The sequence below is a fragment of the Abrus precatorius genome, unplaced genomic scaffold (assembly GCF_003935025.1).
Source record: "Abrus precatorius isolate BTA unplaced genomic scaffold, Abrus_2018 Scaffold11, whole genome shotgun sequence".
Taxonomy (NCBI): domain Eukaryota; kingdom Viridiplantae; phylum Streptophyta; class Magnoliopsida; order Fabales; family Fabaceae; genus Abrus; species Abrus precatorius.
This window is the reverse complement of record NW_020874303.1, coordinates 680,697-707,076: the sequence shown is the minus strand read 5'-3', so window position 1 is coordinate 707,076 and position 26,380 is coordinate 680,697. Positions and strand designations below refer to the sequence as shown.

The 26,380-nt window shown below is 34.1% G+C and overlaps 2 protein-coding genes across 7 annotated transcripts; one reads left to right on the top strand and one right to left on the bottom strand.

Moving 5' to 3' along the window:
• Window positions 1–281: 281 nt before the first annotated feature.
• LOC113853635 (calmodulin) lies at window positions 282–2,141 on the bottom strand. 3 transcript variants are annotated; one of them, XM_027484118.1, is made up of 2 exons: window positions 1,942–2,141; window positions 282–989 (listed from the first exon to the last, which is right to left on the bottom strand). In XM_027484118.1, exons 1-2 carry the CDS (start codon window positions 2,045–2,047, stop codon window positions 616–618), a joined length of 480 nt encoding a protein of 159 aa, XP_027339919.1. In that variant the 5' UTR covers window positions 2,048–2,141; the 3' UTR covers window positions 282–615. The 3 variants fall into 3 exon arrangements, with proteins under 3 accessions (XP_027339919.1, XP_027339920.1, XP_027339921.1); XM_027484119.1 differs by having other exon boundaries at window positions 282–997; window positions 1,956–2,140; XM_027484120.1 differs by having other exon boundaries at window positions 285–989; window positions 1,972–2,136.
• Window positions 2,142–5,064: 2,923 nt separating this feature from the next.
• LOC113854536 (vacuolar protein sorting-associated protein 26B-like) lies at window positions 5,065–25,509 on the top strand. 4 transcript variants are annotated; one of them, XM_027485564.1, is made up of 11 exons: window positions 5,065–5,223; window positions 5,359–5,433; window positions 6,143–6,217; window positions 6,320–6,392; window positions 6,953–6,997; window positions 7,273–7,384; window positions 18,830–18,896; window positions 20,891–20,935; window positions 23,232–23,287; window positions 23,382–23,557; window positions 25,147–25,509. In XM_027485564.1, exons 1-11 carry the CDS (start codon window positions 5,221–5,223, stop codon window positions 25,326–25,328), a joined length of 909 nt encoding a protein of 302 aa, XP_027341365.1. In that variant the 5' UTR covers window positions 5,065–5,220; the 3' UTR covers window positions 25,329–25,509. The 4 variants fall into 4 exon arrangements, with proteins under 4 accessions (XP_027341365.1, XP_027341366.1, XP_027341367.1 ...); XM_027485565.1 differs by lacking the exon at window positions 6,953–6,997 and having other exon boundaries at window positions 5,092–5,223; window positions 25,147–25,430; XM_027485566.1 differs by lacking the exon at window positions 5,359–5,433 and having other exon boundaries at window positions 5,118–5,223; window positions 25,147–25,430.
• Window positions 25,510–26,380: the final 871 nt, after the last annotated feature.

Below are 26,380 nucleotides of genomic sequence, written 5' to 3'. Positions count from 1 at the left end.
ATAATCCCGTACATGTTAAAAGTGTAATAAAAAAACAAATTTGCATACGGGAGGAATAATAAATTGTTTTATCAAAACCGTTAGCTTTGCTTAAGTATCGTATAATAATAAATGGTAAATAGTTTAGTGAACATAGCTCTGCCACAGCATTTTTAATTTCACACTCGTAGGCAAGGCAATTAGGATTATGAGATGTTAGACGTTAGATCATTAACCTCATGGAGATGGCATTAAATTCAAAATGATTATAGCAAAAATCATATGACAGAAGATATAAATATTAACAGCATTAGCCACCCACATGTAAAAAAACACAAATTGCATCCAATTGTTCTAGGTTCATAATAATAACCCAAAAAAAGATGAAAAGTGAAGTAACAAAGCATGGTGAGACACGGCTAACAGAAACTACTAAAGCAAGGGACGAAACAAACAAGTAGGATACTAAGGAGCAGTACCAATTAAAGCAAACAAGAAAATAGACACTCAAGCAACAAAAGCTAATAATCCCAAATGAAGATGTCCTAATGGAAATAGAATTCTCATCAAAACTTATCTGCCCAGTCCCTCTTCTCTTTATATGCTTTTTCAAATTTTAGTTATAATTTTTGGTCCTCACTTGGCCATCATGACTTTGACAAACTCCTCATAGTTGATCTGCCCATCACCATCAACATCAGCCTCACGAATCATCTCATCAACTTCTTCATCTGTAAGCTTCTCTCCAAGATTTGTCATAACATGGCGAAGCTCAGCTGCAGAAATAAAGCCATTCTGATCCTTGTCAAACACGCGGAAAGCTTCCTTAAGCTCCTCCTCCGAATCAGTGTCTTTCATCTTGCGGGCCATCAGGTTGAGGAATTCTGGGAAATCAATAGTTCCGTTTCCATCAGCATCAACCTCATTTATCATATCCTGCAGCTCTGCCTCAGTTGGGTTTTGCCCAAGTGACCGCATTACAGTCCCAAGTTCCTTGGTAGTAATACAACCTACAGCATGTTACAAAATAGTTAAACACAACAACACAATTCAGACTAAGATGAGAATTGCATGACAGTGTTTTGGAAACAAGAACAAAAAAAACACAAATCTGAGCAGAATATACCATCCAGTTATGTTGAAACCAATGTTTCAAGAGAAACAGATATCTTGCATCAGGAGTATAGGTATGGAAAGGTAAACATTATCATATATATCAGAGGCATGCATGACAGTAAAGCTTATTCAATGCAGTAGACAAATCATCAGAACAGAATTCCTAGGAAAACAGATCCTCAATTTCAAATGCACTGAGGAGCATTTTTCCCAAATTTTAAACACAACATTCCCAAATACGTGAGGTATGTCATGAAATAATTCCCAACAAGATGACACCAACAGATCCACCACCCTCAACAATCCAACTAGCCATTCCATTCTCAGACATCAGAAAAATTGAAATATCCAAATTAAAGACAACAAACTGCCACCCAAATGCAGCTTCAAAAATTCAAAGGGGGTCTCTCACACATACAACTTTGAAAATCATAATCCTTATCACCAAATTCCACATCCATAAAAATCATCCCAATACGTGCATCAAACAACAATAAATCGAACCCCAGTTCAAAATCCAAAAGGCAAAAATGCAGTTCCAATCCCACGATCCACATCCATACAGACCCATAATCAGCACACGCCAAACACCATGGCATCAAGGGCCAAAAAACCAAAAAAATCAATGAAATTTCAACCGCACACAAGATATAAACATCCACAAGGTCAAACAGAGAAAACAAACCCGGAACCCTAGATCACACAGAATAGTTTAAAAAAATTCTCCCAAAAATTTCCAAGGGGGGCACCGCAACAAACACGAAACATGCATCAACAATAAAAGAATTGCATAAATCAGATCTAAACAACACCCAAAACACTCGAACAAGGGTTAGAGAGATAAACATAGAGAAAGAGGGATCTGAGGAAAGAGACCATCGCCGTCCTTGTCGAAGAGGCTGAAGGCCTCCTTGAACTCAGCGATCTGGTCGTCGGTGAGCTGGTCGGCCATTGAGGGTGAGAGAGGGGTGTTTGAGAAGCGAGAAAACGAGGTAAAAGCAAAGGGAAAGAGAAGGAAAATGAACCTGAAAATTAACGAAGTGAGCAATGGGGCATTATATATATATATATATATACACCCTTCTCCCGAGGCTATGGTCCGAATGCTTTATTAAATACTAAATTCTCTCTCTCTTCTTCTCTACAAATGTTAATTAGTGTGATGTAATTTTAAAAATAAAAATAAATTAAAATTATTATATTATGCTTTATAGTATAACAGAACAAGATATTAAAAATTTAATTTAATTTAATTATATTTGTACATTTTATATTAATTTTTAGATATCAATAATGTTATATAAAATATAATCTTTTTATCGATTCAAACATTACATTATAAGTATACATTATCTTGTTATTTATATTAAAATTAATTATAAAAATATAATAAAATATCTCTATTTTATATTTTAAAAACTTATATTATATTAATTTAAAAATAAAAATTAAATATTATATAATTTAAATTTTTAAAGACATAATTTATATAATAAAATCTAATGTAAAATTATTTAATAAATATTATTAAATAATGTAAGAAAGAGTATAACTAATTATGTGTCCAGTAAATTTAGTTGGTAAGTTAATCATAAGTTAAAAAATAAGTAATTAAATTAAAAATATTTGATAAAATTATTTATTGAAGTAGTTGATAAATGTAAAATAATATATAAAAGTATCATTAATTTTTAACTCAGACGTTAAAATTTGATAATTATTCAATTGAATTTTAATTTTAAATAAATTTTTAATAAAATAAGATAATATTAATTAATTTATATTTAAAAACAGAATTTAATAATTTTATTATATTTTGATAAGATAGAACAATGCAAGTGATTTAAAAAAGTTGAATGTGAAAGGTAATGGAATTTTAAAATTTAAAAAAGTAAAAGAAAGAATTACGAAAAAATAATAGAGACAAAAATAAAAAAATTATTTTAGTTAGTATAAAAAATATTAAATAAAAAATTATTGATTAATTTATTATAAAAATTCAAGTGTGCAAAGTAACTAATTATCTATAATTAATAGTGAAAAAATATTTTATTCTTTATGATAAATATTTTAATTTACTATGTCACAATAATTTTTTCTTTTTTCTTTTGCTTAATTTATTATTTATTTTTCCATTTTAAAATTGCTTTTGTCATGTTTTATATTTTCTTGACTTTAATTTTAATATAGTATTATTTTAAAAAAAAAACTATACTACTAATTAATTAAAGGATATGATAAATGTATTTTTATTTAATTATCATAAATAATAATTTTTTATTGATATAAAAATGTATAAATAAATAATAATGTAAAGAATCTTTAGACTTTTATATTAAAATTTGTCTAAAAATTCTTATGGTAACTTTCTTATTTGAAGTCTGAGCTTTAAGGTTTTCTTAGTTGAAATAAGAACATGAATCATATTTTATACCCTTGCATACTCTCAACATTAGACAATAAAGTTATACTTACTTTTACGAGATTATATAATTTTGAACTCAATAAAAAACTTTAATTTGTGAATATTTTTATTAAAAATATTAACAATTTATTATTAAGATGAAAGACAATGTTCACGATAAAGACTTCCATAATTATGAGTATAACAGTAAAAATAAAATTGAGAATTTTTTTTTAAAGTTGATCTATTTTATATCTTAACTTTTAAAATTTTTCCAATAAAAATAAAGATGAGATAAAAGTCTTTTGAAATAGATTTTGATACCACACTCCATGTCTCTTGCATATTGAAAATGTAAATTATTATTTATTTTAATATAATTTAATATATTTATTTAATTTAATAATTTTAAATGTATTTAAATATATTAAAATTTTAAACCAATTTGTTTTAAAATTTGATTTTTTTTGTTTTTTAAATTTATTTTTTATCTTTTATATTTTAAAAAATTATTAATTTTAGTCCTTGGTCACTATTATATGATGATGTAACTAACACTTATATTAATTAATGTGTCATTTTTTCGTAAATTTGCATCATAAAAAAATCAAAATTAATAATTGTAAGAATATAAGCTACACAAATAATTTTATAAAAGTATTAATATACTTTGAAGATTTAAAAAATGTTTAAATTTATTTCTTTTTGGTTATGCAACAAATGTGCTAAGCACCTGAGTATAGTATACACTATAGTGCAAATAAAAAATACTTAAAATTTCATCTCAAAATAAGACACCAATTTTTTAAAAGAACATTCTTTTAGTTTATTACTAAGCTTTAGATCATATAGTTGACCAACTCATGTGTCAATTTATTCCTCCATAGTTTCTATAAATACGGAATCGACAATTCCACAATCCATCAACATCCCACGTATACACTGTACGGGAATGGATTTTATATTATACTTAAAAAATTTATGTCATATTATACTTTAATAATTTTTATTTATTTATAAATAAATCATATTATCTTTATAAATATATTTTATCTTATATTTTATTAATTTTAAAAATATATTATTTTATAAAAATTTATATTTTAATTTAATGATACTGTACAACAATACACCAACGATAAAAATGAAGAACAGCAATGGTCAAACATAATTTTAAATTTATGCCCAACTATTATTTAGCCTCATGTAATCATAATATCATAAAATTATTATTATTAAAAATAAATCATCATATCATATCAAATCATATATACTATTATATTATATTATATTACTAACCACTGGTTCATCATTCAAGTAATATATATTTTAAGTTTTTAAAATGAAATTTTGAGTTAGCGTTTTGCGTATTTACCACAAAAACTTCTTCTAAAATAATGTGAATATTTCTTAATTAAAACTAAAATATTTGCGTAGAATATATAGGTAGGGCACGAAGTGTACTCTAGAACCAATAATAATAATAATAACAATTATTATTATCGTTATATGATATAGTGTATGGTTCCGTATGCTTAAAAAAAATATCGTTACATAGAAATGATAGAATAGCGTTACACGTTCATCCTTGACAGTGTGGACTGTTTGTTGCATTTGCATTTGCATGTGAAGCTTTTTCATTCCATTTTGCGTAACCTTTTTCTCTGAATTTCCTTTTCTCCCCGTCGTTCTCTCTTGATCAGCTCTCTTTCTGAAAAACCATGGTGATTTTCTCTCCCTGAAGGCTAAAATAAAAATTTGAATGGAATTGGATAATCATAATTTTTTTTTGTTGCATTGCAATTGTTTGATGAATCGTGCTTATCAATTTGCTTCGCGTGTGTGCGTTGTTTGATCAGAATTTTATTGCCGGAGCTTTCAAGCCGCCATGCAAGATCTCAATCTCTTTTGCTGATGGAAGAACTCGCAAACAGGTGTGTTGTGATTGTGCTGCACTTCAGTGATGATAGTGATATGAAGGAATGAATGAACCCCTTTTTAGCCATTATTTTTGTAGGGTTGTGTTACACCTCTAACAATTTGTGCTTTATGGGGTTTCCTTTTTAATCATTTATTCAAGTCGATTGGTGGGAAAAATGCCCCTTGTGTATCTCAAGTAAGTTATGCTTTTTTTCCCACAAAGGAAGCTCTTTGTGCCTGTTTTAATCACAGAGGGATTTCAGAGTCTTAGTATCCAGTTAAACATCACTGCTGTGAATTATGGGAGATCTAAATGGTTACAAGATCGGAATCCATATGGTTTGCTATATTATGCCTAATCCGAGGCACACACGAATGAAATTTTATGTCATATCTATAATCCAGTGTAATGGTTCAAGTGATTTGATTGGCTTAGTTGATGGCTTGGTCTTTATATACCAATATTCAGTTTCTGAATTTTTTTTTTTGAGATTTGGGGTGTCTAGTTAGGTATCATGCTGTTTTATCTTTCTTATAATAACATGTTAATCCCTTCAAAGTTTATAATTACTTTGGGAAAATGTTCGTTTGTTTGTTTAGTTGCTTCCTTATTATTGTTATTCAGATATTAACATAATAATAACACTAAGTAAGATTTGGTTTTAGCTTCTAGTAAGCTGAGAAATGTTGATTTACTGTTTTGTACCCTTTCTTGATTGCTAGGTTCGCATGAAGAAGGAAAATGGCCAAACAGTCATGGTTCCTCTCTTTCAAAGTCAGGACAATATAATTGGGGAGGTACACTGCATGGGGCATCATCATGTTTTACCTTTGATGTGGGGATTTTGTACTGTTGTCTGTTAGTAAAATTGATTTTAATTTTTGACACTTTGCTACCAGGTTATTATAGAACCTGCAAATGGGAAGAAGGTTGAACATAATGGTGTAAAAATTGAGCTTCTTGGTCAAATTGGTGTGTTTCTATTCTTTTTTGTATTTTGGTATAAATCTAGGACCGCTTTCTTTAAACTCAAAAGCCATTTTTGCTGTTGATAGTACCCTTAATTGCATCTAGTTTCAAATTATGTGTTTTTATGTTTGTCTATAACTTCAAATGAAAATAAAGTTCTTAGTTTGGATTAGTACAAGAAGATATTCAAGAATCAAGATATTTATTCTTTTTGCTTATCATGGTCTTAACTCGTGGTTGAATGTATGTATAATATTCAAGATATCTAGTGAATTGGCATCTGGATTAGAAACTTCTTTTTATTGATAAATTGTACTAAGTCTTTCCTTCTTCTATCTTTCCCTCTTTACCATATACTCTAGCTACAGAGCGAAGCCCTCTAAATGCCACCATGAAGTGCACTTGAAAGCTTTTGTATTTATGTTATTTTATATTTGTCTACGTGGGACTTGTTGGTCAATGAAGTTAATTATGTGAACAGTGATGTCAGTGGGGCACTATATTTTAGTAATGTGTGTATATAATGAATGATGCTCCATATTAGTTCATTTCCTTCCATGCAGAGTTATATTTTGATAGAGGCAACTTCTATGACTTTACTTCTCTTGGTAAGTTTAAGCTTACACAACTCAGATCTTTCCTTTTTTATCTTTTCCTTTTTATTATGTTTGTTGCACATTTTTTAATATAGGCATTTGAATAATTACATATTTAAACCATGTTTATATTTAGAAGCTCCAATATGCAGTCTGTTTTGTTTTTCTTGTCCCCACCAAATTGTCTTGCTCCCTTTGTGGGGAGCATCATGATACTCTTGTGATATCATTGGTTAGAATTTATATGATAATTCTCCATGTTTTTTAACTCCATAATATATGTGCAGTACGCGAACTTGAGGTTCCTGGCAATTTATATGAAAGGAAAACATACCCATTCGAATTCTCCACTGTTGAAATGCCATATGAATCATACAATGGAATCAATGTTAAGCTTAGGTATGATAGTTATTTTACATTTTTACTTCTTTGGCAACCTTGAATTCTTAATTTCTGTGTTTTTTTCTTTACTTTTTTTTTTTGTAAACAGTTATGGAATAATTATAATTTCTAATGTTCATTTTTTAAAAAGGTGAGCAGCTAATGCTTGATGGTTAATATACTCTTGTTAAAAAGCAAAAAAGAGAATGTGGTATGGGAGGTAAATTGATAAGTCACTCCGTTGATAGTTTGTCTAAACAGATTACTTAGTTAGTCCCCAAGTTAGTTAGTTAGGTGAGTTAGTTGAACAAGGCATGTTGCCTATAAATAAGAATGGGGATTAAAGAGGGATGCCGGGGAGGGGGGGATTGGTGAAAGGAAATTGGGGCCTTCATGGCATTGGGAGGTGCAGGCCTTTGAAGTCTGCAGTAAGAGTTTTGTAATTGGGGTTCACCCATAATTCTTCTTAATAAAATACCTAGTTCCTATCAACTGGTATCAAAGCTCTACAATCTTGGGCATGTTCATGGTGGGAACAAGGATGGAAAGCCGAATAGAGGCATTGGAAAGAAGTTTGTTGGATCTGCAAAAACAAAAGGAAGAGGAAGGTGAGCGCAGGTCATTCATGGAGGCTTAGGTACGAAACACTGAAAGCAACGACCAAGAGATATTGTGCAGATTAGAAGAGATTCAATCGGGTCTTAATCACAATACCCTTGGGGAGGCCGAAAGTGAGAATGTGGGCAGAAACGAGCACGTTGTTGAAAGGAGATGATCGGTGGAGGAAACTTGAAATTCCAATATTTGAGGGAGACGACGCATATGGGTGGATTAACAAGATTGAAAGATACTTTCAATTACGAGGAGTATCGAAGGGAGAACGCATGACAGCAGTCTTGGTTGCTATGGAAGGAAAAGCTCTTTCATGGTTTCAGTGGTGGGAATCTTGCACTGGAAGCATTTCTTGGACACAATTCCGTCAGGTAGTCATTCACAGATTCCAACCCTCGATGATTCAAAACCCATATGGGATATTGTTGGGGTTAAATCAAGACGACTCAGTACAAGAGGAGGTAAGGGAAGAATTGAAAACAAGAGGAGGTAAGGGAAGAATTGAAATTACATTCAAAGCAGTCTTTGTCAGAGATGATGGACATGGCTCAACTCATTGACGAAAAAAACCAGATACTTTGGAGAAAAGGAGGCACCGAAAACACAATGGGAACTAAATGGGGTACCCATAACAAGAGTAACCTGGTTTCAAGAACCTATCTGGGGATTATGATAGCCGATTCAGACCTGGAGGAGCAACTGGAATAAATGGAGCAGCTTGTGTGGAGTCTTCTGCACCAAACAATTCAAATTTGAATTCTACAACAACGATTAATTCCAGTATGAATTCTTTCAATAAACCCACTGAAAATCTTGGAGTTAGTAGAAGGGGGAGAAATTTTAAGGAATTGTTGGCAGTGGAGTATAATGAAAGACATCAAAAAGTTCTCTGTTTTAGATGTGATGAGAAATTTTCCCCGGACCACGTTTGCAAAAATAAACAATTAAGGGTCATGTTGTTGGAAGAAGACCTTGACGGAATGGAAGTGTTAGAGGTGAGAGGAATACAAGACAATGTTTGGGAGGTAAAATCAAGACAGTGGGACCTGGCTGGAGTTATGTAATTCTCAAGGTGAAGCTTTAGGGAGGGGAGTATTGATAAGTCACTCCGTTGGTAGTTTGTCTAAACAGATTACTTAGTTAGTCCCCATTAGTTAGTTAGGTAGGTGAGTTAGTTGAACAAGGCATGTTGCCTATAAATAAGAATGGGGATTAAAGAGGGACGCCCGGGGGGGGGGGGGTTGGGATTGGTGAAAGGAAATTGGGGCCTTCATGGCATTGGGAGGTCCAGGCCCTTGAAGTTCTGCAGTAATAGTTTTGTAATTGGGGTTCACCCCTAATTCTTCTTAATAAATGGTGGCTATTTTATTGCTGTTACAGAAAGGATCAAGAGACCACTTCACCAACCTGGCTTCAACTAGAAGCATAAGCTGCTAAGATGGGATGGAAGAATTACTTTTGTGATTGTAGCATTATTTTCAGCTATATATCTAAGTGCTATCTTAGTTGGAAAAAAATGTGAGAATTATTTTTCCTACATTATTTTAAACAGGAAGGAAATCAAGTTTTCCTGCATAATGTCAAAGGATCACCAAGATCATTTTGGACCTTTTGGTTTTAGTTCAACAAATTATGTCAAAGTTTCTCTAAATCATTGTCATGCCAGTTAGTATTGTAGCTTTGAAATCAGGTTATATATACAACTTAACACTACAATCACATTTTGGAATGAATGATAAAATTTAATGAAAAGGAGCACAAATTTGATGGTATAGCAATCTATTTTCCTTGGTGGACAGAAGATTAACAAATTCACTTTGTCTCTTTTGGTTGACTCATTTGTAAAATTAGTGGCTTATCACCATAACCTTTGTTTCTACTTTTGTGGCTTTCCTTGCATATTAAAAACAACAATACACCAAAGGGTTGCTGTCCCAGAGTCATATGATTCCTTCAGAAAATATTCTCTGCCCAGATTAACCGAATTACAACACACACACAAACACCTGTTTTCACATACCACTACAGCATATATCCTAATACGTACCTGATACATATACATATGTTCTAATAAATAACTGCTATGCTAAAACATAACTGCCAGCCTAATACATATCAGCTACTGATTCTGCTCATTATAAGTGCCATCATATCAGTCATTTTTGCCTCTTCACCTTCTCCTAGAATACACACACCAAATGGATGGTTTAGTCAACTTGGGACTAATGGACCCATCCTCTGACCCATTTAATTCATGGTTTCCATCATTTACTGCTCCTGAAAAATCATCCTTGTCCATTCTTCATGGTTGAATGTCAGAAATTGACTCTTCAAAATAGTTTCCTCCTCCCAAGTTGCATCTTCACTTGACATTCCCCTCTAGTGGACAAAAACTCTGTAACTTTCTCTTCCTTCTGCATAACTTCTGGTACCTGAAACTCTTCTGGTTGTATGATAGGAACCAAATCAGTAAAAGAGAAAAAGAACAGAAGTTTTTTACTGATTGAGTGGATTTCCCTGGTTATTTGAGAGAACCTGGACTCTCTACTCTCAAAGAGTCAATCCTTTCTCCAGTTGACAATCTGACCTCCTTTTGTTTTATTTATACAAGTGATACCCTTTCCTAATTGCAACTAACTAAATAACTAACTACTGATTCTAACCAATGAACTAATGGGTTATCTAAAAATACTCCTTCCCAAATATTCACCTTGTCCTCAAGGTGAAGTTCCATTTAGGTTCCAATTGATTGAAGCATGATGTTTAGGCCCTCTCCATGCTTAACCTCAGGTTGGGTTTTGGCATCTGTTGTCTGTGGCACAATCTGCATGCCACCATTTCGATTCTCGTTTCTGCCAATATTGTAGTTATAGCTAGTGTACCCCTATTATTGTCCAGAGGTTTCGGGGGCGGAAGCTGAGTCAACAAGATAGACTTCGAGTTAGTCCTTACACCATGGTTAAGTTGGGCTGAATTATGGTTTAACACCAATTACAACAGTTTTACTAAATTTACCCCATTCAAGTCTCTCTATGGATTTGATCCTCCTTATTGTGAATAGCTATAATAGACTTATTAGGATTAGGGTTTATGTTAGTATTATAATAACATGCTTGTCCATTAGGGTTACATATGTATCCTTTTAAATATAAGGATCTCTGTACATAGTAGAGAACCTATCTAATTCTAGCACACTAATCTGTTTCTCTCTACGCTCACTCTCTCTTAATTCTACATGGTATCAAGAGTCTCCTAGGGTACCCCTCACCGCTGCCACCACCATCACCGCCAGTGTTGCCGCCGCCTGAAAAAAAAAAAAAAAAACCAGCAGTTTCAGACAAGACCGACCATGGCTGCTGTGGGGATGAAAATTTTTTTGGTGGCTGATAAACAATGCCGAGTCGCCATCAAAACAACTAGGTTTTCTAAAGATTTTGTAGTATAGAGTCAAACTTTGGCTGCACTTGTTTTGTGTTTTATGTTCGTCCTCAAGTAACTAAACTTGATCTAAAGTCCCTAAAATGTGTGTTTTTGGGTTATTCTCGGTTACAAAAAGGTTACCGTTGTTTTTCTCCTGATCTTGGTCATGATCTTATTTTCTCTAATGTGTCTGATAGATTCAAACATGTATATACTAGGAGAAAGAAGACTAGTTATAAAAATAAAAGTGTAAATAACCAATTCTGTTAATATTGGACAGCTGGCTCTGTTAGTAACTAAATATGAGCACAGATAGTTAGTTTTCAGTTTTTCGGTTGGAATAAAATAGGCTGGTCTGGAGAGTGAGGTCTCTTGAATCACCTCAGGTTATTGAATTTTGTAATCATTCTTCCCATTCCTAATCTGTACCACATTGGTGTAGCATTGGGGATTAGGTTCAGTAATAAAGAACAATCTTTCATATTCAGTTTAAACATTGGGTTCTATCAACTGGTATCAAAGCACCGATCCTGGTGCAGAACAACGATCTTGGGGGAAATTGATGCATGGGAAGAACGAGAATGGAGGCAAGGGTTGAAGCCTTGGAGCGCACACTGCAGAACTGGAATTGTGATCATGATTTACAAGAAAATGTGCAAGACGCAAGATTTTAGAAGTTGGAAGATATGATTTCAAATCTCATAGAAATTGTAGGGGAATTGTCGCAGAGAAATCAAAGTCATGGGAAAGATCACAGTCCAGAAAGAGATTACAATTATGAAAAAGATTCTGATTCAGCACAAGAACAACTGAGTCTAATAAAGAATACACAATGGCAAAAACTTGAAATTCCTATTTTTACGGGTGATGAGACATATGGATGGATGAATCGTTTAGAGAGGTATTTTCGGCTGAAGGGAATTCAAGAAGAAGAAAGAATACAGGCAGTTATGGTAGCAATGGAAGGAAAGACACTGAATTGGTTTCAATGGTGGGAATCTTGCAATCCCAACCCTACTTGGGATTCATTCAAAATAGCAATAGTAAGGTGATTTCAGCCAACTCTAATGAAGAACCCTTTCGAGATTTTGCTAGGGCTGAAACAAACAGATTCAGTGGAAGAGTTTGTCGAAGAATTTGAGAAATATGCAGGTTTCTTGAAGGGAATTAATCAAGACTATTTGGTGAAAATTTTCTTGAACGGCCTTAAAGAGGAGATCAAAACGGAGGTAAAATTGCACGAACCTGACAATTTGGCAGAACTCATGATGAAAGCCCAAATGGTGGAAGAAAAAAATCAGGTTGCAATGAAAGCAGCAACACAACAAGGGAACAAGACAGGAAATTCGTTAAGGTCATACGTTGGGACAAGAAGTTATACCCGAGAAACAAGAATGCAATCATCAAATTTCAGTAACAATAAAGGGAAGGGGGAGAGTTCTGACATGGCGAGCAGCGCTAGCAGTAATAATCAAGGAGGGAACAGAAACAGAGGTGCAACTTTTAAAAAATTGACAGATGAGGAAATGCAAGATAATATTAAAAAGGGATTATGCTTTCGATGTGACGAGAAATTTGGCCTGAACCACGTATGCGAAAATAAGCAATTACATATGTTGCTGATAAAAGATGAGGAATCAGGGGGGACAAAAATAGTGACGGGGGTAGAATGGGAAGGAGAGGAAGAAAAAAGGGCTGAGAAAATATTGCAGATGTCTATGTTAATTATGGCTGAGCTGACAACTAGAAATTCTTGGAAGGTATGGGGGAGGATAGGAGAGGAGAAGGTGATAATCTTGATAGATTGTGGAGCTTCCCACAACTTCATATCCCCTGAGTTAATGAAAAGATGCAATCTAGTCAAAGAAGAGACTCTTCCCTACGTGGTGGAGGTAGGGGATGGACACAAAGTGAAATGTCAAGGGGTGTGTAAAGGGTTTATACTGGAGTTGCAAGGATTAAAAATTAATCAAGATTTCTTCCTATTTGAACTAGGAGGAGCAGATTTAGTTTTGGGGCTGGAATGGCTGGCTAGTCTAGGAGAAGTTCGAGCTGATTTTGGCAAGTTAACTCTGACAATTGGGAGGGGACAGCAACAACAAATTCTAGTAGGAGATCCAACTTTGTCCAGAACCAAAACTTCAATGAAGATGATGACGCAAGAATTAAAAGGAAGAGAAGTGTATTTGGTGAAATTAGTAGAAACTAAACCTTCAGCAGAAACTGGCAATTCCTTCACTCATTGAGAACGTGTTGCAACACTACGACGAGTTATTTCAGGATCCAGAGGGCTTACCTCCTAGCAGAAACCATGATCATGCTATATATTTGAAGGAAGGAGCATCTATACCTAATATTAGGCCATACCGATACCCTCATTATCAAAAAAATGAGATAGAGAAGCTGGTGCAAGAGATGTTGAAAGCAGGGATTATAAGGCCTAGCATTAGCCCATATTCTAGCCCTATTATTCTGGTGAAAAAAAAAGATGGAGGATGGAGATTTTGTGTAGATTATAGGGCTCTGAATAAGGTCACAATCCCCAATAAATTTTCAATCCCTATTATAGAAGAATTATTAGATGAATTGGGAGGAGCTACATTATTTTCCAAACTGGATTTGAAATCTGGTTATCATCAGATTCTAATGAAAAAAGATGTGGAGAAGACCGCTTTTCGAACACATGAAGGCCATTACGAAAGAAGTGGTAAAGCTACTGGGTTTCCTTCCACCATTGTCTCTGACAGGGATCAAATATTTTTGAGTGCTTTTTGGAAGGAATTATTCAAACAAGCAAGCACTAAACTGAACTTTAGCACTACTTACCATCCTCAATTTGATGGTCAAACAAAGGTGGTAAACCGCTGTTTAGAGACATATTTACGTTGCATAACAGGGTCTAAACCCAAACATTGGCCTAAGTGGTTGAGCTAGGCAGAATTTTGGTTCAACACCAATTACAGTGCTTCCACCAAGATGAGCCCTTTCAAAGCCTTGTATGGCCAAGACCCTCCTCTTTTGTTAAAAGGGACTACTATTCCATCTAAAATTGAGCAGGTCAACCAGTTACAAGAGCAAAGAGATGAGATTTTGAAGGAATTGCGGAATAACTTGTGTAAAGCTCAAAATCAAAATAGATTGCAAGCAAATAAACATAGACGTGATGTTGTTTATCAAGTGGGGGATTGGGTATTCTTGAAATTACAACCTTATAGACAAAGATCTTTAACTAAAAGGCCTAATGCTAAGTTGAGTCCCAGATTTTATGGGCCTTATCAAATCATGGAGAAAATTGGGCAAGTAGCTTACCGACTGTAGCTCCCAGAAAACAGCCGTATACACCCGGTTTTTCATGTATCACTCCTTAAAAAGGCCATTCATCCGACTACAACAGCACAACCTCTACCCCCTATGTTGTCTGCAGAGTATGAATTGGAAGTAAGTCCTGACCAGCTGCTGGAGACCCGCCAAACTGTGGCAGGTGAAACAGAAGTCCTTATCAAGTGGAAGCAGCTGCCAGATCATGAGAACAGCTGGGAATCAGCTAGCTCCATTCAAGACGCTTTCCTTGACTTTCACCTTGAGGACAAGGTGGCTCTTTTAGGGGGGAGGGGGTATTGATAGATTCAAACATGTATATACTAGGAGAAAGAAGACTAGTCAGAAAAATAAAAGTGTAAATAACCAATTCTATTAATATTGGACAGCTGGCTCTGTTAGTAAATAAATATGAGCACAAATAGTTAGTTTTCAGTTTTTCGGTTGGAATAGAATAGGCTGGTTTGGAGAGTGAGGTCTCTCGAATCACCTTAGGTTATTGAATTTTGTAATCATTCTTCCTATTCCTAATCTGTACCACGTTGGTGTAGTATTGGGGATTAGGTTCAGTAATAAAGAACAGTCTTTCATATTCAGTTTAAACATTGGGTTCTATCAGTGTCTTTCTTTGAAAGTCTTCCATTTTTTAAGTTCTCTTCTTTTGAGTTCATGTATGAGGTAGATAAACCCTTCTTGACTTATACTATTATCCAATTTACACATTTTTTTGCACCTCTAGCTCCTGTAGATACAAGTTTCAAGTTCTTTGAGCGGACATACTCTCGCTGGCCAAAACAACCTTCAGATGACGCGACCCTTGTGACTAACGATATTCAAGATGGTACTCAACCTCTACCATTATCTCCTCAAGTGTCAACAGATCTCATGTCTGACCTTTACCTTCCTATTGCTATCCGTAAATGTAAGAAATCTTGCACTTATCCTATTTCATCTTATGTGACGTCTGCTCATTTATCCTCTACGTCAAAATCCTTCATGATTGGTGTATACTCTCTTTCTGTTCTTAAGACCTATATGCCCTTGGTCATGATGTTGGCGACATGCTATAGAGGAAGAAATGTTGGCCCTTGAGACAAATAATACTTGGGATTTGGTTCCTCTTCCTAAGGAAAAACAAGCTATTAGTTGCAAGTGGATTTACACTGTGAAAGTTAATCTGGATGATTCTGTGGCTCGTCTGAAGGCACGACTTGTTGCAAAAGGGTATGCCCAAACTTATGGCATTGACTACACTAATACGTTCTCTCTAGTGCTAAACTCTCATCTATTCGCATCTTCATCTCTCTTGCAGCTATGCATAATTGACCATTATTCTAGTTAAATGTAAAGAATGCATTCTTACATGAAGACTTACAGGAGAAGGTGTACATCGAGCAACCATCTGACTTTGTTGCTCAGGGGGAGTATGGAAAAGTGTATCGTTTAAAGAAGTCATTATATGGCTTAAAACAATCGCCTAGAGCTTGGGAGATTCAATGACGTGATTTTGGAATTTGGATTAGTGAAAGGAGTGAGTGTGATCATACAATATTTTACAAACAGACTAACCTTGATTGTATTTTATTGATTGTTTATGTAGATGATATTGTTATTATAGGTAGCGATAAAGAAGAAATCAACAACCTAAGGAAATTTCTTCAAACCAAGTTTCAGACAAAAGACTTAGGAATTCTGAAATACTTTATAGGTATTGAAGTCATGTACTCCAAGTCAGGAATCTTCATTTCACAGAGAAAATATGTCTTAGACTTATTGACTGAGACGAAACTAAAAGGAACTAAACTATGTGAGACACCTATGGAGTCAGGAGTGAAACTGACAGCAAATGGAGTTCTTTTTGCAGATCCACAGTAATATAGAAGATTAGCAGGCAAGTTGAATTACTTGACTATCACAAGGCCGGAATGACTTTTCCAGTGAGTATTGTTAGCTAGTTTATGTTATCTCTGATGGATACTCATTGGGAAGCACTAATCCGCATTGTGAAGTATTTGAAGAAAGCACCAGAAAAAAGAATTGCGTACAAAGATCATGGACATGTATAGATAGAGCCGTTTTCTGATGCTGATTAAGTAGGATCTATGGACAAAAAATCTACTACCAGATATTGTGTGTTCTTGGGAAGTAATTTAATTTCATGGAAAAGTAAAAAGTAGGACATTGTATCAAGATTGAGTGCAGAATCAGAATACAGGGCGATGGCTCAGATTACCTGTGAGTTAATGTGGTTGAAACATATGTTAGAAGAGGTAGGATTTGGTAGCACTAAGCCTATGTAACTCTGGTGTGATAACCAGGCAGCGATATACATTGTTTCATATCCAGTTTTTCATGAACGGACGAAATATATTGAGATCTATTGTCACCTTATTTGAGAAAAAGTTCAATAGAAGCTTATATCTATCTCTCATGTTAGGATAGATGATCAACTAGCAGATGTGTTTACAAAGGTTTTAAATGGGACATGTAGCAATTATATTTGTAACAAGTTGGGCATGATTAATATCTATGCTCCAGCTTGAGGGAGAGTGTTATAAATAGCTATAATAGACTTATTAGGATTAGTATTTATGTTAGTATTTTACACTCCTTATCTTCTTAAGGGAACTACTGTACCATCTATTGTTGAAGAAGTCAATCAATTGACACGAGCACGATTCCATCATACATGATTTGAGAAAAAAACCTTCTCAAGGCCCAAGATCAAATGCTGGCTTATGCTAATAAACATAGGAGGGAAGTTCAGTATGCTGTTGGGAACTGGGTTTATCTCAAGCTGCAGCCTTACAGATTGAAGTTTCTAGCTAAAAGGATGAATGAGAATTAAGTCCGAGATTTTATGGACCTCATCAAATTGTTTAAGAGTGGGACAGGTTGCTTACCAGTTGCAACTTCCAGATGATAGTCGAATCCACCCTGTTTTTCGTGTCTCACTTCTTAAGAAGGCCATTGGTCCAGCAACTCAATTTCAACCTTTACCTACGATGTTAATGGATGACTTGGAAGTTCAAGTCAAACCTGTAGAGGTGCCAAGAGTTCTCAATAATCCTTCAGGTACAGCAGAAGTATTGATCAAGTGGAAGGACCTCCCTGAATTTGAAGCCATGAGGGAATCAGTTGCTACTATCTAGGAACATTTTTCACAATTTCACCTTGAGGACAAGGTGGAACTTTTGGGGGGGAGTACTGTTAGACCTTTGATTAGGAAAGTATATGTTAGGAAAAATAAAGGTGGGGCTGGCCCAGGTAAGCATAACAACTGATAATTGATTCTGATGTAACTGTTACAAGTATTTTTACTAATTGAGAATAAATAGGGCAAAGGGAGGAAAATGGGGGGCATTCAGTTAGTCACTTGGGATTGGACTAGGAGAGATCAGGATACAAATACCTGAAAGGAGATATAGTTGTAATGAGACATTGTTTGTAAACATTCTTTTACTTTGTGTGGGGTACCAAATCCCCAACTCAGATTTAACAACAATAATACACAATTCTTTCCTTGGTTCTGATTCTTTTTTGCTCTGTTCTTATTCCTTTGGTCCAGTTCTATCAGAATCATAATTACAAAAGAATCAATTAAATCCCTAATTTACAGTTACATATCTAAGCATATCCTTGATTATATCTAATCCCTAATTGTTATCTAACACCATTGAAGTGGGTGTAAAAAATGAAGAAAGCTTTAGAATGCAATGCATTGGGGTTGTTTGGAATGTCAAACAGTGTAGCATGAGAATGGAATGGAAACTTAATGAGGTTTTGATTGATAGTGATGCTAGTCACAAGTTACAGTTAATTCACAAATCACTTGTGTCTTAGGAGTTAGGCCACAGCGTAGATAGGCCAAACTAAGTAGTTAGGGGTGTAATACTGAAATTGAATGATGGACACTGGGTGGAAACAAAGGGTAAATGTGTCATACCATTGATGAATTTGTAGAATATTGATATTACAGTGGATGATTCTTATTGTGTGCTTTTTTCATACTTCAGTCAATATTGTCATTGGCCAAAAATTGCTTCCAGTTGGAAAGAAATGAACATAATGACTTAACTGAATGCATTAGATCAATTTTTGGCAATCATGCAGGTACATTTTGAAGGTGACTGTTAGTCGAAATTATGTCAACAGCATTGTGGAATGCATGGATTTTGTAGTGAGTTGATTTTCTACTATATAATCATGACTTTCATAGCTTTACTACTACATATCCCCCATTGTTTTGATTACCATACATACTTTTTGTGATTATAGTTGTTTTGCACTGCCATGTTTGAATCATGATGATATTACAGCAGTAGTTACAAAGTATCATATAGACATGAAAATAAACAAATTATTGCTAACCTTGGGATTTTAGGCTACAAATCTGTACATAATTGTAAGAGGGAAATTATCCTTATTACAATGAATAAGGAATTATTCAATACATAATTGTATGCTACAACAGATTATCTAATATTACATTCAAGTGTCACTAATTGGTGCTGTATGTATACATACGTTCAACTGTTTTTGTAACTTGTGTCCCCAACATTGTCAAAGTACATCAAATGCAATATAGTAGTACTAAATAAATTAATTTCAAGTTATGGAGGCAGGCATTATGTTAAAATTCTAGAAACCTAATTAGTGGTAGAGTCAAGGATTAGATATATTTTTTTAATAAAAAGAAATTTACTGAAATGTAGGGAAAATATGACAAAATAGAAGGAAGGATGGGGACACCTCCTTCTCCTTAGTAAAATTACAAAACAGAAACAACAAAGGATAAAGGGAAAATCAATGAAACAAAGTTGCTAGTGAGACCTCATTAAAAAGTCAAGTGCTTTACATCAAATAGGAGCCAAACATCTAATCCTATCCAAAACAAGTGGTGCATTAAATCATTCTTAAGAATATAGACTTATGCAACAACCAAATGCTCTATGTTGTAAATTGCTTTTCCCGCTTAAATTATGACCATGCCAGTTATCCAATTATACTTTTATTTCTTCAATTTTTTTAATTCACAGTTCTTTCTGTTATATCAAAATATGAGTGATTACTAAAGATTATGTTCATCATTAAAATATTTAAAATTTGTGGAATTTAAAAATCATTTGGTGATCACCTTGCTTCCTAATGTAATTATAATTTCTGCTACATTAGTTGTTTTTAATGTTAGGTTTGCTTACTGAATGTGACAAAATTGGAAATTCATATTTAAATCAAAGAAACCTCTAGTCCCAATTAATATTCAAAATTGATCACACTACTACTAATATACCCACGAACGGATTATCCAGAAAGTTTAAACTGTTGTGTTAAGGCATATGAATAGTTTTATACTTTTATAACATCTCTAACAGGTGTTTTTAAATGGAGAGCAGCTGTAGGGAATTTGAAGGTATGAGTTCTAATTTTATATTAAGAGAAAGGAGGGTGGTGGGATTAGATTGTTGATTCTTTGATTTAGTTTCACTCTGCATTTCTTTTTATTGTACTGTTACAAATATTCGTACTTTTTAGAAGTTATGTTTGCTTCCTTCATAAATGCTTGCACTTTCTAAAGTTGTGCACTAGAAATAAACTGATAGTAGACCTCCTATAACAAGGGTCTATAAGAGAAGAGTTGGAAAGAATATTAGCAGAGGGGAAGACAGAACAATTGTAACAGAATCTTAATGAGTGGGCAAGTCATATAGTTGAGTTTCTGTTAGGAGGTTATGAATAAGGAAGGACAAATCAGTTGTAGGCAGCAGCTTTTGGAGAAGTGAGGTTCAGATTGGGAGAGACCAGGACTCTTGAACATATCCTGGGTCATTCATCTTTGTATTTTGTCTACCCTAATTCTGTTGTCCTCCGTATTGAGGCAAGGTTGATTCTAGGGAATCTTGAGCAATAAAGACATTCTTTTCTCTTCATATTTCTCTGATCGAGTTTCTATCATGAATCCCATACATTAGAACTTTTATGCTGCAAGCTTCCAAAATATTGTTTCTTGCCTGATCATGCCATGACAAGATTCTAAATTTTTCATATTCTGATCTTTGGAGTAATTACTGTATATATCCCTTTTTATATGTCAGATTCAGATTACTACAGATTACAGAAAATAACTGTTTCTGCCCAAGTTAACCTTTTTCTTTTACTACGATCTCTTTACAGGTTCGCAATTACATGCCAGCTCCAACAATTAATAACAGCATTAAGGTGAGGGAGCCTGTGGTCATTATCAGTAGGGCATATGATAATTGCCAATTATTAATTCCATGTTTGATATTTCAACTATGTCTAGTAGTTAGTGTACTGGAAAGTTCTGTTTTCCACTTTCTGCAATTAGTTGAACCTTCATTCAATCATGGTAAACTAGTATTTTTTCCATTCATGCTATAAAATATAAATGCTTTACTATGGTTGATGCTATTAAGAGTTTGCTTTAAAAGCTGCTTCGATAATTTTCATTTTCTTTGTCCTCACCTTTGCTACTGGGGTGATTGAGGGCATTACAATTGAGAAACAAATAAGAGAACAAAGAGAGGGAGAAATGTTCTAATAACCCTGAAAATTTGATTCTTACATTCAAAACAGAGATACGGGTTTATATATGAAACCAGGTCACTTGCTAAGCAAGCTATCTGGAGTTAACTTACTAGATACTACTAACTGCCTAGCATTTAATACTAATTGTCCGGCTGTCAGTTAACAGACTGACAGATCGGCAACAGCTGTTCTGGACTAGGCTAAGAGCTTAGAGACTACAATTTACTGATCCTTTAACATGGGGGTTCTGGGTAAGGTCGTCAAAATGACACATTGGCACATTGGGTCATATGCGGTGAAGCAGTGCACCGACAGGTGAAAACATTGAAATGGCAGTCCAAATTTTGCTGAAACTCACATGCAAAATGGATTTTCAAGCTGTGCAATTTTGGTTATCCCTCTTTCTAGTTCTTTCATACCTGACGACACCTGTTAGGTCCCATGAACCTAAGTGGACAAGTCCAGTCCAACTTTGTCATGGGCCTTGGATTTGGAAAACTTATAGTAGGAGAAATAAGAAGGGGCAGAATGGGAATTAGAGAGAAAAATTAGTTATGCAGAGCAGGTTGACGTGTAATGTTACATATAATGGGAGCAAAGAGAGAGAATGGGTCAGTTATGCTTTTCTTCTATTAGTAGTGAGCAAGGGTGTGGACCTTTGTAGGAGCTTTGCTCTGGGTATTGCAGAAAAGATTTCTGCAGAGTTTTCTTTTTTTTTTAGTAATACTTTTCACATCTTTGATTTGGTCTTTGACAATTGGTCCAACCTGCCGGATACCCTAATCAGAGAGCGGCAAAAGGAGCTGTATGCCTAAGCATAAAAAGGGAGTGGAACCAGCCATGTAAGGTCGTTTCAGTTCACTAGAGAATTTAGTTCAAAAGCTAGCTGATAGGCAAGAGAGATCACAGTTGAACTTGCAGAATGTAGTTTTCAAGTTGATGGAAGAGATGAAACAGATGGAATCGTGCTTGTCATGAGGTCCGTCCCATGATCAAAATACGTTGTTAGAATCTTCTCATTCTCAGCATCACATTGATGGAGCTTCATCAAGTCAACAAACACTTGAAAATTTTGTGGAAGGGCATATGATGGCAGAGTTTCAATTCGCAGTAAAGAAGGTTGAGCTTCGAGGGTTTGACGGCATTGACTTAGGTGCGTAGGTTTCTTGAGCTGAGACATATTTTGAAGTTCAAGACACTCAGCCAGAGATAAAGGTGCAACTAGCCAAAATCTCCATAGAGGGGCCTACGGTTCATTGGTTCAATCTATGGATAGAAAATGAGCTAGAACCATCATGGGATAACCTGAAAGTAGCACTACTTCGGAGGTATGGAGGGGAGACTAATGGAGAATCCTTTTGAGAGTTAAGCAGAAATTCAAGAGGATGGGACTATGGATTCATATATCGAAGAGTTTGAATATCTAATTTCTCAGGTTCCCAAAATGCCAGAGCAGCGATTCATGGCCTACTTTATGCATGGTCTTTGAGCAAAATTTTGACGGACAAAAGTATTCATAAATCTGATTATAAGGTAAGGATGATGGAGTTAGCAAGAGCAATTGAGGCGGAGTGTGTGGTGCTCTGCTTGTTGCTTCTCTTCTATGGCTCTCTTGATGGCTTACTGCCTGCTCTCTTGTTCCTGTGTGCTCTGTTGTTGCATGTTCGTTGCTGCTTTGCTGTTTGTTATTTAAGGCTTATTTTTCTTATCCGATATTATGCATATATACGTGTGTTGAAATATAATTTGGCGTTTTAGTTAACACACACAGTTCGTATTACGGTCCAAAACAATCCTGTACCCCCCTTCTGTGCCGACATTGAAATTCGATTTTGACATCCTTTGTTCTGTGCCTTGTTTTTAATTTCACAAGTGAAGCAGTTGTTAATCTAATGGTATACTCTGCATGAGAATTGATATTACTTAATATCAGTTTAACTTTTTGTAGTATTTATGCTTTATGCAGATGGAAGTAGGAATTGAAGATTGCTTACATATAGAGTTTGAATACGGTAAAAGCAAGTGAGTCTGAAATAGCTCATGATCAAATATATATCTTTAAAGTTTTTAAAGAAGATTAAATGAAACTTGCTTTTAGTAATTAAAAAATTAACAGGTATCATCTGAAGGATGTCATCATTGGTAAAATATATTTTCTTCTGGTGAGAATCAAAATAAAAACCATGGAACTTGAAGTCAGGCGCCGAGAATCAACTGGATCTGGGACCAATACATATGTTGAGACAGAAACCCTTTCAAAGTTTGAGTTGATGGACGGTGTTCCAGTCCGAGGTTTGCAGTCTATATAGTTTTCTTCATTTTTCATTTAGAAAAATGATTCTACACTATTAATATGCATGCTTCTTGTCTTATCGTGAGTAATGAAATGGCATCGCTATTCTAATCCTGAGTTAACAAATGCTGAGTTTGACTAGGCAATGGATGTTGGAACCTATCTATAATAAAATGTGTGTGATGCTACAAACATTAACTGAGATCAGCATCAGAGGACAAACAAAAACCTAAGTACTATCAAAAATATTAAAAGAGGTAAATAGAAAAAGGAAAAGAAAATAAGTACAGTTGACATAGATTTTGAGATCTGTATTTCTGTTAGAATTTCCCTGTACATTGTTGTCCCCATACATTTTTTGCTCTTAGTGTGCTCATTAGTGTTTTGCCTGGTCTATTGTAATGCTTTATTGTTGTTTTATATTGTTAATTAGTTGTAAATTTTGTTGAAGGCTAATTTTTTTTTGTCCCGTAGAGAATATCACAATTTTCTCGTCTGATACTTTGTTTTAAAATTTTGTCCCTTCTCATTTAGTCCACGACTAGTCCTCTTTCTATCAGTTTTGTTCTGTTAGGTGTTATTTTATGTTTACTTTCTGATTCCTCTAAGTATCACGATTTTTCAATTTAGTCCTTTATAAATATCACGAGTTTTCCCATTTAGTCTTCCATTTTGAGAACCATGTTGGCACTAAAGAGACAAAATAAACAAAACCTTATAGAGGGACTACATGGGAAGGATTTTTATTTTTTTGGGAATTCATAACGAGTTTGAAAGGAACCAACGAGGAAAATTGTGATATTTTGAGAAACTAAAAACGTAATTTAACCTTAATTGGAGTACTAGAATTGTGGGTAAGTTTTATTTAGGGAACAATAAAAGGGGACTGGATGGTGGGGACAAATCCAAAAATGAAGGGGTAGTGGAGTGGGGAAACAAAATAAAATTAACTAACTCTAAACATAAATGCGTAGTAGAATAATTAAATGAACGCATATCTGTTGAAAGTTAGTATATTTACCCTAGGGTAAGAATTTTAGTAACAAAATATGGTCTAGCTTGGATAAACTTCTAGAAAAGTACTCAAAGAAGAAAAATATCAATATAAAAAATGAATAAAACTTCAATCATAAGTTAAAAATAACTTATCTCTTCAAATATTAGAGAAATTAAATGAGAGAACTTCTTGGAACTTATCAAAAAATAGAGAAATATAAGTTGTTTCTAATTTATAGGAGAAGTTTTATTCATTTTTTATATTGATTTTCTCTTAAGAACTTATCTGAAAGTTTACCTAAACTGAACTTCTATTTTGAACTTTATTCAATTATTCTTTTAATACAACAAGAAACCATTTTTCATAATATTTGTTATTTTTAACGATATTTTAATGGTAAAATTGAAAGAAACAGAAGGGTCAACTAAATACTTTCAAGTTTTTAACTAATATTTGGCTTTAGTATTCCACTCACAAGTGGTTTTGAAAATGGTGCTTGTGCTTGCTTAGTTACTTTCTATTTAAATAGATTTTACTCATTTGCTGGTGAAAATCAACATATAGTAGTATTGCTGATATTGCTTTTTTCAGGAGAATCAATTCCTGTCAGATTGTTCCTCAGTCCATATGAGCTGACTCCAACATACTACAATATCAATAACAAGTTCAGTGTGAAGTATTATCTTAATCTTGTTCTTGTGGATGAAGAAGACAGACGGTACTTCAAGCAGCAAGAAATCACAGTGTATCGGCTTAATGAAAATGACTCCTGAATATGCCACGGGATTAGGAATTGTTCTGTTCGTGTCACCACTTGCGAGTGGAAAGTTTTCTAATAATTTTACTGTAGTGACAAATTTTGAAACGATTTTTTATACCGTTAACAAATTAGAAATAACTCTAGAAATGACTTTTAAAATAGTTATTACAGAAATTAATAATTTTTAACTTTATGACAATTTATAATTGAATGATAATATAATTTTATTTTATTTTTACATTATCAGTATGTTTTACTCTCTCTTTTTTTTTTTTTTTTGCTTGGCTTGTATGTAACTATTTTTTAAATTTTAATATCCAACATAGGCATATTTTCAAAAGCACTGCAAAATGAATTGCAGCAACACATACTTCTATTGAGATAACTACCAAACTAAGACTACCACTCCTAAAGAACATTGTTTGGCTTGTATGACAGCAGCTTTGTGAAAATTTGATGGCTTTCATTTTTCTTTTTTCGTTCTATAAATACAATTCATGAATCTCTTGTACCACCTTTGTACATAGTTTAATTGCACTTGATTATGGTCAAACGATTGCTTTTGTAGTAGCACCATTGGACTCTCCTTTATTGATTTAGTATTGAAAAGATAGAGTGAAAATTAAAGTCACAAACGATCAAACGCTCGTTTATTGAAAAATAATATTTTCGAATTCAAATGGGAAAATATAATTTAAAATGTTCCTAAATGTCCCTTTGTGTCACTAGTCGAATTCATCTGCAACGGTTTATAAGACAGCCCATTAACTTGTCCTTATTGTATACTAACCTTCTGAATCAATATTTAATTCATTCAACTAATATGATTTGATTTTCTTCTGATTAGACCAACACCAAACTGAAGCAGTGCATGAATTTTATTTCCGTCAAATTTACCCAAAGGTGAATATATTTAACGTTGAAACGTGATTTAATGTAATTTTGATTAGTTATTAAAGATCGCAATTTTCACATTAGTATAATTAAATGCAATGGTGCCTATTTTTTTTTTTCCTTGCCCAGAAGTTCCGGTAAAACGTGTAAAAATTTGCAAAAGATTCCAAA

Excerpts from the sequence above, each read along its gene's own strand:
- LOC113853635 (XM_027484118.1), bottom strand. The coding sequence starts at position 2,047 with ATGGCCGACCAGCTCACCGACGACCAGATCGCTGAGTTCAAGGAGGCC. Across the intron at positions 990-1,941 it reads TCAGATCCCTCTTTCTCTAT|GTTGTATTACTACCAAGGAA; the intron begins GTTTATCTCTCT and ends AACATGCTGTAG.
- LOC113854536 (XM_027485564.1), top strand. Across the intron at positions 6,998-7,272 it reads CTATGACTTTACTTCTCTTG|TACGCGAACTTGAGGTTCCT; the intron begins GTAAGTTTAAGC and ends ATATATGTGCAG. Across the intron at positions 23,558-25,146 it reads GGACGGTGTTCCAGTCCGAG|GAGAATCAATTCCTGTCAGA; the intron begins GTTTGCAGTCTA and ends TGCTTTTTTCAG.